The sequence below is a fragment of the Girardinichthys multiradiatus genome, chromosome 6 (genome assembly GCF_021462225.1).
Source record: "Girardinichthys multiradiatus isolate DD_20200921_A chromosome 6, DD_fGirMul_XY1, whole genome shotgun sequence".
Taxonomy (NCBI): Eukaryota; Metazoa; Chordata; class Actinopteri; order Cyprinodontiformes; family Goodeidae; genus Girardinichthys; species Girardinichthys multiradiatus.
In genome coordinates this window covers 35084793-35098133 of record NC_061799.1, presented here as the reverse complement: position 1 = coordinate 35098133, position 13341 = coordinate 35084793, and the positions used below count along the sequence as shown (strand labels likewise).

The following is a 13341-nucleotide window of genomic DNA, read 5'->3' as shown; positions in this document are numbered from 1 at the left end:
TTGTGCTCACTCGTGGCTTTGAAGACGCCACTCTGCTAAGTCATCGGGGCTTTGTGTTCAAGACAGCTGTGATCTAACATGAGTGACACGCAGAGTTTCCAAAGTAGTATTATCTCCAGGTGTATTGTGAGATGTTCTTTGATGTGAGTCATCCTCCATTCTTTTTTCTGATCACAGCCCATCTCAAGACAGATTAGTCGGCATCCATCACAAAGGCCGTGCGGAGAGGAGCGGACGAGCTACAGGGGGAAGGCAGAGCCGCAGAATAAGCTCCTTTACCATTAAATGGTGTGACGTCTAATCACTTGTTGTATTAGGAGAAAACAAGACTAATTGCAACTGTTGTTTTATAATGTTAGAGGCATAAAAACTGAAAATAAGCTAATCTGCGATCACCTTCGGCCAGCTAAAGACACAACTCCACCATCACCATAGAGGGTTAATGGTATGTATGTGCATCAAGAGCAAAAAAAGCATGCTTGAACATAAGCAATCAGGGATGATGTTGAGGTAAACAAAAACAAAAAAACGATTACGTGCAGATAGTTTAATTAATACGTTCAGAATATTTGCTCATGCTTAAAATCATATGGTAATAAATACAGTTCCGGACAGACTTATTTACTGCATTTTAGTAGGTTAACAGAATTTGGGAAAATATTTGGACAAACATCTGCACAGAAGTAAATCATAGAAGCACCTCAAAAACTGCAGTTTTGACAAGTCAATAGAGATGAAACTACTGGAGGCGAATGAAAAATTCACACTCAGTAAAAATGCATCAGTAGCTGCATTGATTTTCTTTCTTTCTTGTTTCGTAAGATACGTTTGGCAGTTGTACAATCATTAAGGCAGCAAGTTTAGCTTCCCCTTCATAAACAAATTTCTGTAAAGTGCAACAGAAATTATGTCAGCAGCAGCATTCCAGTGTCAGGTTCGTAATTGCGGGGGCGTGTAGCTGTGCCTGTCTACTTTTCGTCAGAAGTCGTGCCAATGTGACATACAGTATGATGTGCTCATAGCATGGAGATGCATTGGAGTGGCGTATCCCATCCCTCCAGCTGAGATTACAGCTGGGCCTCTGTAATAGCTCTGGGCAGGAAGTGGATGACATGGCTCTCTGCATGCATGAGGGAAACAGCGTGTGGGTGAGAAGCATGGCACTAACATTACACAAAGTGGTTACTTACAGGTAGTAAGTGTAGGAGTGATAGGTTCTTCTGCCGAGAGGGGTGGTGGTAGGATTTTAGGCAGTGGTGGAGGAGGTGGGGAGGGAATGGAATAAAAAGGAAAGAAAAAGTAAAAATATATTAATGTTTGAAAAAAGAGTAGAAATGAACAAAATCAGATATGGTGGCACACGTGGAGATAAACCAGTGATTGTGAGGGCAAAGGTGATCGCTTGGAGTCATGTCTTGTTTCTGTAAGGGGCTCTGAGTAAAGTTCCGAGAAGTTTTACTGAAGTAAAACTGATCTCCCTTTTTATCAACACATCATTTTATACACTTATAAAGAGAATTACCATATCTGACCTCTGAGGTTGGAACTTAATGAGTACTTCGAATGTCTAAACACAAGTCTGATTCCCTGGTCGGTGACGGTAAATTAGACAAAATTCAACCAACGGAGTCTTCTCCATCTCCGGTTTGATTAAGGCTAATTGAAAACAATTCCATTACTTGGTGCTGATTTTCACACCCTCCCACTGATTACTGTGCTACACAAACAGGGCCATGCTGTGGGAAGTGGAACCTATATTACCAGCAAGAGTAAACATGGAACATGGTGATTATATTAGAGCGAAATGACACAGAGACGCCTTCCCAGCCATCTACATTTACTTGATCTCATGTACTGCAGTGCATTCAAATGTTTGATAATGCTTACACTTAATTACAATTTGTGACATTACAACCATAGACTTCAATGTATTTCTTGAGATTTTTTGTGATTAACCAGCACAAAATATTGTAAATTATGAAGTGCACGGAAAAGGATACGTTTTGTTTTGCAAATAAATGTTGCCAAATTGCGCTGCAATTACAGCTACAAATCTTCAGAGTTGTGTTTCTAATGTACATTGGAGACTTACATTTTTGTCCATTTACCTTTGCAAAGTAAAACAATGGATGGAGAGCATCTGTGTACATCCATTTCTTGTCTTACTGCAGATTATGAATTTAGGTTTGGATGTAGACTGTGCCATTTTTAACACATGAATGTGTTTTGATCTAAATCATTTCACTGTAGCGCTGCCTGTATGTTTTGTGTCATTGTCCTGCTGGAAGATGAACCTCTGACCCTGTCTTTACCTGGTTTTCTTTCAGGGATCCCCTGATATTTTGCTCTTTCCATGTTTTAATCAACTATGACCAGTTTCCTTCTCCCTGTGGAGCATAAGCATCCACACAGTATAATGCTGTCACCACCATGTTTCACAGTAGAGATGTTGAGTTCAGGATGTTAGTTTTCCACAAATAGTGTTTTGCACATAGGCCAGATAGTTACATTCTGCTGTTATCCGACCAGAGCACCTTCATCCAGGATGTTTTAAAAAAATTCAAAAAGACATCTTATGATGGGTATCATCTTACAAGGTGACTAACTTTTGTCCAAATTAATGATTTTTCCATTTTTCCATATGGATCTCTGCATCTCCTCTAGGTCTAGGCTGCTGCTGTTATTTGTGCTCTCCTTACCTGACAGGTTTAGCTGGATGGTCATGTTTTGGTTTTCAGTTATACCAAAGTTATTCCATTTTAACCTAACCCTGCCTTAGAGCCTTCCTCAACTTTCTCCCTGACCTGTCTGCTGTGTTTCTTGGTCTTTATGAAGGTGGTTGTTCATTGATGTTCTCTAACAAACCTCTGAGGCCTTCACAGAACAGCTGAATTAAAAGTGATAATAAATTACATGTAGTTAAGCTATAGTATATTTATTAATTATTTGATCACTGAAGACAGTTGGTTCTCATGGACTTTATTTGCGGATATCAGAGCGATGGAGCGGAATACCAAATACACCTTTCAGATTTTTATTTGCAAAACATGTCATACACCATGTTTAAATTTCCTTCCACTTCACAATTATGTACTACCTTTTGTTGGTTGACCTCGAAAACTCACGTTGATGTTTGAGGAAGTAAAATGACAAAATGAAAAAAAAATATATATATATATTCAAGGGGAATGAATACTTTAAGGCATTTTATCTTTGATTGAACTTAAGACATAAGATTGTAAAAAACAACTTACAGCTCACCCATGCTAAACATCAGAAAGATATTGCAGAAAAATAACTTGTATCCATGGAGGAAATATTCACAGAAACACATACTGTGTTACTTGAAACCTTTCCTTTGGACAAAAGAAGTTCATATTTGTTGAGCATTAGCTCCCCTGATTAGTGGAATGTGTGCAGTGGGTATCTCTGGAGTATGGGGTCCAACAGCTAATGTAAACTTTGCCTTCAGCTATGCGGCCAGGCTCTTCTCCTTGTGAGCCTCTCATCTTATTTTCTTTCTTAACTCCTCTATGCCTCCACTCCACACCACAACATTTGAAAAACATTTTTTCCCTCTATTCCCATTCCAGTGTCACTGAAGTGCTGTGCATTTGTTTGAGGGTGCTGTAGAATCGGATTAATTTTTCATGGCACACTTGTATCTTGTGGCTGTACACAGCACAAATGGGCCGTATCAACATAATCAAATTAATTATTTATGATGCCACTGACACTGCTACCATTTTGAGGAAGAAACACAGGAAATTATGGTAAAGAAAGTGTTTATTTTTTGTATGTTGCAAGTGAGTTCAACCTCATCCACACACATTTGAAACTGTTTTTCAATGAGTAAGAAGGACAAAAAACTGCTTACCTTTTCTTCATAAGGAGCACCACACCTAAGAAGATGATGACGAAAAGGAGGATACCAGCGATGACCCCTGCAATCTTTACAGTGTGGTCTGTTTGTTTCTCTGGTTCAACCGCATCAGGTTTATGAGTTGCTGCTCCTGAAAAACATCAGGTGTTAAGAGCCACTCACTGGGGCAAATCAAAAAGCAAGACTAACAATCAAATCTGTTTCCTTTCTTGCCATTCACTTACATTGTATCTATATTGGGATGAAGGGTGTAGAGTCTCGTCCTATGTAAGTTACCTTTTTTTCTTCACTTAATTATCATCTGATCCTTTAGGGATGAAAGTATAATGTTGTATAAACAATGCCTTTAAGTAGTCAGGTTTTTATTAGATGAGGTAATCAGAAAATAGGGCAAACTTTACTGTTAGCCCCTCAAAACGTTTGGTACGCGTTCTCTCTCCGCACAGCATTGCATTAGATCAGGTGATGTTGTCACTTTCTCACTGCCACAACATTTAGATAGCATTTACACACATTTCTTAGCAAAGAAATCTATTTGCAAAATATATTGTGCCTCTAAGTTTCTGCTCTCAAAAAAGTTTATTTTTTGACAAAAATCTCATCCAACTTTTCATATCTTGAGATGAAATTACGCAGGCTACATTATCAGTTGTAATGGTGGAGTGTTATTCATCTCTGCGTATCATGAAGTATCTGACAAAACTGGGTAACTTAATTTTTGATGTGAAGTCACTGTCTCATTTCCTTCGTTTATTAAATGATCACCTGACCATATTTGGCAGTGCAATGTCTCTGAGTAGCCCCAGGGGAACAAATAATTATTAGTTCAGTTAATCAGAAAATAGGGCAAACTCTCCTGCTGTTTCAGCCGCTGAAAACATTCAGCATGCTGTGCTGAGTGAATCTTCATCAGTGCAGAAAGAGAGTCTGCATTGAATTAAGTAATGTTATTATCATGTCATCATTGCCACCACATCTGCCTGGCATTCATGTGAATTTTGTAGCAGTGTATGTTATATGTGGTATATATTGCACCTCTGAGTTGCAATGGATGTGCCATAAAATCTTCTGACATGTCCAAATAAATCTGTTTGGAGATTAAATTAAACAAGTTGTAGCAAAACTGCTGCTCTAGTGGTATTTACTTAAAGCTGCATACCTTCATACCTGCATACTAAGTTCTAAATAATTTCACAAATTAACATTCAAAATACTAATAATTAATGACACTTCCATTGTAATATAACTCACAGAAGCATAGGCTACTTTTGTAGTCCCATTACATCATACTAGAAAATGCATACTTTGTTGCAAAGGTCTTTATTTGGCCCAACTCTATTATAGAAGTAGAAATGTAAGATTGCTGGTTTACAGTTCCAAGAAGTATATTATTATGATAGAAAGGGTGCAAAAAAACATTTCTATACAAGAAAAAAATTCATTTTCTCCCAGGGAACCTCCATCTTTTTGCCTGTTGGCCTGTGGGCAGAATTAAAACCCTTATTGCAACTAATTCTGCTCTACAGTTTGAATTTATCACTGCCGTTTGAGTTTAGTTCTGTTCTCCTTTGACTTTTCTACTGCACTGACCACTCTGAGTTTTTTTCCTGAAAGTGTTCTGATTTTTTTAAAGACTTTTATCCAGCTAAAGATTATTTTTACTCATATATCTGACATATCTGTTTTATTAGTACAAGGCAAGGCAGTTGTGAAGAATTGTGACCATCCCCATAGCGTTTGTGTATAGTGAACGATGCGACAGTGTGTACAATTTAGGAACTCTAAAAGAACATAAATTAATTAAATGAAGCAAAAATAAAAGTAAGTAACTTTCAACTGTCCCAAAGACTCCACCTTTAGCTCACGTCCTTTGTGGACAATCAGGAATCTGTGGACAAAGCTGCACCAAGAGAGATAAATGCGTACCTACTTTACCCTTGGTTAATCACATTTGAGGCAAATGGTTCTTAGGATTTAGAAAAATGCATGATGCAGGACAGAAAAGATAACACCCAGAAGATAAAAATGCTCAAAACATTAAATATCAGCCAGGGAGGAGATAGCCCACAATGAGACGCGCAAAGAGATTGGGTACTTTAGAAAAGAAGCTTGTTTTTAACACCATCTGTTTCTTGGGAAATGATAAGAAGTGCTCTAAAAAAAAATAAATACTTGTGGTGCTAGAATCCCGACCGTCCACCTGAGAAACACCATTATTCCTTGTCACCGGTTGTAAATTTAGAAAAATAAATGGTCATGTCAACCAAATCTTTATGTGGGATTCCCATTTTCTTTCCCTCTAAAAAAAAAGTAGATATCCATCCCGGGATGAATTTGACATATTGTTTCAGCTCTGTTGTGTTGTTATCAACAGGATTTATTCGAAAAATAGATATGATTTTAGGCAAAACGGTGAAGGATTGCCAGACTGTGAAAGACATCATGTCAGGAGTGACGGAGGTGATTTTGTCCCCAAACATTGTTTCACACTAATCTCAGAGAAATGCTGTCAACGTCAAATCCCCATCCGAGCTTCGAAGAGCTGAAGGTTCATCCACTATTCGTCTGATTTAGCTGCAGAGAGATTCAGGATCTTTGCTCAGCAAGGAGGATCCAGGCATATTTTGAATAGTTACTCTTCAGCATTATTTTGTGTGTTTGAAGTTGTCACAACTAACAACCAACAGTCACTTAATCTGGCTAAGAATAATGAGAAATATTCATGAAAAAGGATTAACTCCTGTCAGAAATGTTCTACGGTGACTAATCAAAACAACAATCGCTCCTCAAGCAGGCCTTTCATGTCCACTAATGCGGAGAAGATGAAGGTAGAAAACAATCTTTGCATGTCTTTGAGTTAATCATGATGCCTAGATGCAAATTAAAACACAATAACAAAAAACTGCACACATGCATTTGTTTTGTTTTTTTCCTGTGGAGGGAGCTGTGAGTACAATCACATCTCTCAACATAGAGTAATGGAGTGAGTGTCAGAGGATTGCAGAGAGGCTCTAGGCCTGACCTGTTAGCTGGTTGTCCCCGGCCGCTGGGGCGATGCGGATGTAGGGGGTGGTGAGCTGAGTCACGAGTATGGCAGCTGAGTATAGTCAGTGGATCCAGGACGGCATGCAGGACAAAGACAAGAGAGAAAGAGAGAGGCCACACTGAAGCTGGAAACAACATCATGCGACACAGAGCCAGATAAAACAAACCCAAAACATTTCATTTAGGAAACTTTTAGTTTACAAATGCAGATAAACTGGTTGGCAGCGCTGGCTAAGATGACTAAAAACCCTTAAAATAAATATTAGAGTAGCATAATCTCATCCTGAAAAATCCAACCTTTAACTAGAGTAAATTGATTTGGTAGCTTTATTCTTCTCCAAGATTTCACACACGTGGTGCTTCCAGAGACAGAAGGATCTTTGACCATGACCATAGATTCATTTCTTACTCGCTATACTCTTCAGCTCACCCCACAGGTTTCAATAGGATTTAGCTGTGGAACTGAGATGGACATAGAAAAGGCTGATTTCGTGTTCTGGAAACAGATTCTGTGCCATATCATTGACCATTATCGTATTGAAATTGTTCTCCCAAAGATGAGCTGTTTTCAGTTTACAGACACAAGTCACCCAATATTAATGTAAAATCTCCAGGTATTTCAGTGAGTCCACGGCACCGTATAGCCAAAGTTTCCAGTGCCTTTAGAAGAAAAACAGATCAACAGCATCATAGCTCCCACTGTACTAAACACTGGGCATAGGTACTTTCCCTCATTTTCCCCTTTCTTCTATGCCAAATCCATCTGGAATGTTTTTTTGCAAAAAAAAAAAACAAAACACAAATATACATTTAAAAACCCAGTAGAGCCTTTGTGATTATGGGACAGTGAAGGCTTTTTTCTGGGATGACTTCCAAACAACCAATTGGCATGGAAATTGCATCTAATGTTTGTTTTTGAGACTTTCAGACCCCAAGATGTTCTCAAACAGTTAGCTTTGGAAACTATTTTACCTCCCTTAATATCCTTCTCACTGTAAGCATTGATAAGATGGATATGGGCTCTCATCCAGATTTGTTGCTAGTGGCTAACAGAAATTTACCTCTGTGTCACTTCAAATTTATACCCCCAGGACACCAAAAATATTTAATACATTTAAAAAGATGCTTAGATCACACTTATAATTGTGCCAATAGTGATGAAAGCAAATATGTCTTATGAGATTTAATCCCCACTAAATAAATATGATCAAATTAACGGTTGGAATTTTCAGTATAAGTTTGTACAACGGCTATAAAGGGCAAACTTATTTGTAGGCTTTTTTACACATCTTTAAGGGATGCAAACAAATTGGTCTGCATCCGTGTATCCTTGTGAGAAACATTTGGAATACTAAATGTTTTCCTCCAGGTGATACATGGCTCCCTATGATCTTTACACTTGTGTGTGCAACTGAATTCAGCCTATTGACCCATGTAGCTGTGGTCATTTGGGCCTTCTGCAATAAATCTATAGTGCAACTGAATGCAGACAACATAATATATGAGACTGTCGGGGCATGTGACAGAACCTCCCACAGCCCAGAACGGATTGTGACTATGACTCCCTCTGGCCGTATCAATTCTGCTCCCCGATCAATGGTGCTTAGACTTCATCACCCTTAATACGAGGAGCAGGACATTCGGCCAGCATAGCTAAGTACCTACAGACTGAGCTGGGCACACAGGTTGCCTCCAAATCACAGAAAAACACATGTTCTCAGTCAATACAGCGCCTTGCAAAATACCCCCTGAACCTTTTTTAGATTATAGCAAACAGCAGGCTTCAATGTATTTTATTGGAATGTTTGTCATAGACCAATACAAGCTCGTGAATTACTGTAGATCAAGAGTTGCAAAAAGAAAGATGTTGCCACGAGAACTTAAATTTACAGCATGCCACAAGCTTTGTAGCTAACAAGGCAAAGACTTGGAAGAAGGTGCTTTGGTCAGATGAGATTATAAACTTTGCCTACAGGCAAAATGCTATGTGTAGCAGAAAACTAACACTGCACATCACCCTGTGATGTGATGGTGAAACATGGTAGTGGAAGCATCATACTGTGGGGAGCTGGTCAGCGTTGATGGGAAGATAAAGATAACTACAAGGGAATACTGGTAAGAAACCTGTTAGAGGCTGCAAAAGACTTGAAACGAGGTTCACCTTCCAGCCAGACAATGATGCTAAAGCTTGGAAGCTGATGTTCAGAGATGCTCTTTGTTCAATCTGACGGAGTTTGAGCTGTTTGGCAAAGGGGAATTAATAACAATTGCAGTCTTTTGATGGGTGAAGCTACAAGTGACATACCCCCAAGATTTAGAGCTGTAACTACAGTTAAGGAGGTTCTACATATTATTGACTCAGGGAGGCTAAAATCAATAAACACACCATACTTTTCAGATTTTTATTTGTTTAAAAAAGGTTTTAAACTTTCTATCAATTTCCTTCTACTTCACAATTATGCACTATTGGTCTATCAAAAAAAAAAAATATATATATATATATAAGATGCACAGACGTTTGTGGTTTTAATGTCACAATATGTGAAAAGGTTTTGCAAGACACTGTACATTAAACCAAATCCATGTCACAAAACTACAGTGAAAAAACTAACAATGTGTTATTATTTAGTTAGTTCTCAAATAATATATGCAAGTTAAGTAAAAAAAAAAAAAACACTTGATCTGGTCCTACCTTTGGTTGCCACCCGAACACAGTCGATTTTGGTTTCCTGTCCAAATAGATAAAAAAGAGAGAAAGCAGAAAAGTAGAAGAAGAGGATCACGGGTTACTTTAAAAACCCAAAGGCACACATATGACAGTAACAATACCAATCCAGTGAACCTGTGGTTGCAAAGAAACAGCGTGGCCAGTCTCCTGCTGGCCCCTATCATGTGTTGAGCTCAATGACTGAGACACAAAATGCATCTAAGCGAGGGGGCCCACAGCACAGATTAGTGGTGCTGAGCTGCAGATTTGTCAACCAACAGTGATCTGTCGGCAGCTAGCGGCTCAAGGTGGTCAGCCAGTGTGGAGAAACCAGAGCCCTGAGACAGGCGACACCAACCTACTAAGCAGGGCTCCAGCAGAAAACATCAATGAGACTTACAGAATAGGTAATGGAGTTCCTGCTCTGACAACAGCCTTCAATTTAACACTCACTGTTGGTGGAGAAGTTTGCTATCAAAAAAGTCTGGTGAACAGGAAAAAAGGAACACAGACAGAATTGGGGATCCGATGAGTAATTCACCACAAAAAGGTCTGACTGCTGTGTCCCCACATTTGTCCCAGCCGAACTGTCCAGTTAGCAGGGAACATTTAGAGGCCATGAGAAGCTTAATGACGAGAAACCAAGGACAGAAATAGATCACTGTTCACGAAGTCTCTGGGGACAGTACTGCAGCTTTTAAGCTGTCAGATGTTTTTTTTATTATAGGCAATGTCATGAAAAGTTACATTGGATTTCTACTTGAACAAAAACTAAAGAAATTCTAATTATAGGTGGTGCACACCTTGAAGTGCTTAGTATGTCTAAAAGGCAGACTGAAATCATGTCTGTGTTGTTAGACACTAATTGAGGCTCCAAGGACCCTCTATTGATAGTGAATACTTGTTTACTTTATAGGGATAGAGCTGTGAGCAACAGTTCCAGTATGAAGTTTTTATCCACTCATCATCAGCATGAATGTCGAATTAATTTAAATCAGAAGTCAGCAAACTTTACAATCCAAAGAACCGTTTGTGCCCTCATATTTAATAAAAGGAATTTGTCAAAAGGCATAAAACCTAGGTGGTCAAGTTTTATGAACATCTACTGTAAAAACTGTTTATGTTTTACAGTTAAATTAGAGAACCAAAAATAAACATCTCATTTTTATGTTTTAAACAAAGAAAAACGTCCAACAAAAAGTCAATTTATGGAAAATGAAGAACATGTAGTTTGGGCCCTACTGACAAAACTGAAGAGCTAAAAAGAATTCCTTGCATCGTTAGTCAATTCTGTTGTGGAAATGTAAATATAGCATGAAATAATTGCTGAGAAAAATACTAAAACTAGCCTTTTTTCAACTTTATAATTAAAAACATTTCTCAGGCCTTTATGCTTTGGCCAAAGTTCTGAGCCACAGGTTCAAGCGCCCTGATACAAATCATATCCAAACCATTTTTTCAAGATGGAAACAAAAAAAAACAAAATATGATTATAAACTGTAAAAAATATAAACACAGACAGACTTAAATACATAAATGCAGCCCTGCTAATATTTGTTTAAATGTTGCAGAGAACCCACATGCTCTCTGCAGACATCACCAAGACAGTGGCATGGTTTTGGCTGTATGACTAACCACTCTTCTCATCAGAATTGGTAGAGTTAATGAAATTCTTTGGTTTCCTGGAACAAAGCTGTTTTTTAAGCACAGTCCATACATTAATATTTGCCTGTTTTATCCATTAAAACAACAGTTTTGATGAGGGTTTGAAATCATTGCCCTGTTGGGACATCCAGTTGTGTCAAAGTTGCAGCCATTTATATCTGTTGATTTGAAGGGAAGCTGGTGAATTTAGAGGAAGTCCTTCTTTATTCCAACCACTTTGTGTAATTCACCAGTACCGATGGCTGTCATATAAATCCCTCAGCATGATTCTGCTGCCACCATGCTTGACAGTCATGATGTTTTTAGCATCGAAATGCTCACGCTGACTCCTCCAAACAGTTTAATCTTCATCTCATCTGGCCATACCATTTACTCCCAAAGGTGAAGGTGTATAGCTTGTCTTTTGGACAGCTTCTCTCTGGGTTGGAAAGCTCTCTGTTCCTGTTAATATAAAAATTGCTTTGCTGTGGACAGTGACACCAGTCTTCCAGCAGCTTCAAGTTTATGATAGACATGAGCCTTGGTGCTTTCCACGTTGTTGTTAAACATAACTAACATAACATAATATTTTCTCATTTTGGGGTGGCAGCTTGGGTCAGATGTTTTAAATTTGGACATGATCGGATCCTCCTGTGGGGCAATGTTGCCAAGCACATATAGAAACATGTTTTGGAATGGATAACGCATGTTAACATTAACCATGAATGACCCAAACCTCATCTCAATGTAAAATGTATGGACTACACTTAAAGGCTATAGGCCTAAAAAGGAAATAAACCATTTTACCTGAACTTTACCATGTTTGCCAAAAAGAAGAGTCACCTGTTCAGTAGGATCATGTCAAAAGCTTGAATGGCTGTAAAAAGTGTTTGGTTCATGATCATCTTGCTAAGGAATGTTAACCATTCGGCCCATGGAAAACAAATGTTCAAATTCTATAAATGTTGTAAATGCCTATGAGTGTATGTGAAGTTCTGACTAGACCTGTAAGTCAACACACACTCTCCTCCTCCCCAATCACACAACACATGGACTCGTATCTGTCTGTGCTTTAATCTCAAGAGCAAACTTTGCTAATTTGATTCAGCATTGCTGCATGTTAAAGACGTGCTGGTGATACTCAAGGAGGCTGTTTATGGCGATTCTCATTCAGGACACAATCGGCAGGGCTCTTAAAATTGCAACTGAGTGAGCTGCACAGGGGAGGGGCCCTCCAAGTGCTACTCGATGACAGCAGCTATGACCTGGAGGATTAGCCAGCCCTGTTGTACCACCGACTTGCACACTTAACTGCAGATCAGATCTTAAACGCTCTTCATTTGTGTGGTGTTTGAAAGAAAGTTCCAAAGAAAAAGCTGCACTCACTGCTGTTTGTGCACCGCATGAGAAGACTGCTTGAAGACTGCATGAAACTGCTGTCTGCTCCTGTTATCTGTTACTATGTAGCTATCAACTTACAGCAAGGAGTTAAAATGTTAATTAGACTTTTACTTTTATGCAAATCTACCTTGATATTATTTAGAGAGAGAATAAAATGTGTAGTTTGACAATAAAAGAAAGTTTGTTCCATTAAAAATAGAAGTTTGTTGAAAAACTAAATGACAAAGAAAAATTACTTTCACAACTTTGATTTTTTTTTTTCAAATTGTGCTCATCAGTTTGATTCTCTCTAACTAAAGTTGACTAAATTAAGAGGAACAAATTAGATTTTCTCTCAATTATGCTGATCTGATTATGTTGTTACTCAGTTGAGACAGTTAATTGTATATTTGGAAAAACTGAAAAAAGCTGGACTGGCAGTGATTATTTCTCTGTTTTTTTTTTTTTTAACTGAAACCAATTAGGCTTTTATATATCAATGAATATTTCTATTTAACTATTCACAATTTGGACGGTTCCTCTGGTATGGTTTGATAGCACCAGGTGTTTATCTGAAGGTGATAAACTAATTGATATTGAAGCAAATGCACCTTTTATTTTAGGTTTTGTTGGAAAGTCTAATTACTACAATGTACTTCCTTTCTAGGGTTTTAAAATATAA

At 38.3% G+C, this 13341-nt stretch overlaps 1 protein-coding gene across 8 annotated transcripts in view; it reads right to left on the bottom strand.

Moving 5' to 3' along the window:
• LOC124870310 (receptor-type tyrosine-protein phosphatase mu-like) overlaps nucleotides 1–13341 on the bottom strand; it is a 247633-nt gene that overhangs the window by 78627 nt on the left and 155665 nt on the right. For 5 of the 8 annotated variants that reach the window (XM_047368913.1, XM_047368912.1, XM_047368914.1 and 2 more), the window contains exons 13-16: nucleotides 9621–9657; nucleotides 6906–6980; nucleotides 3878–4013; nucleotides 1191–1220 (exon numbers count right to left, since the gene is read on the bottom strand). In XM_047368913.1, the coding sequence (XP_047224869.1) occupies nucleotides 1191–1220; nucleotides 3878–4013; nucleotides 6906–6980; nucleotides 9621–9657 (278 nt within the window). The remainder of the gene's footprint in view (nucleotides 1–1190; nucleotides 1221–3877; nucleotides 4014–6905; nucleotides 6981–9620; nucleotides 9658–13341) is intronic. The other 3 variants (XM_047368917.1, XM_047368919.1, XM_047368918.1) reach the window with 1 other exon arrangement.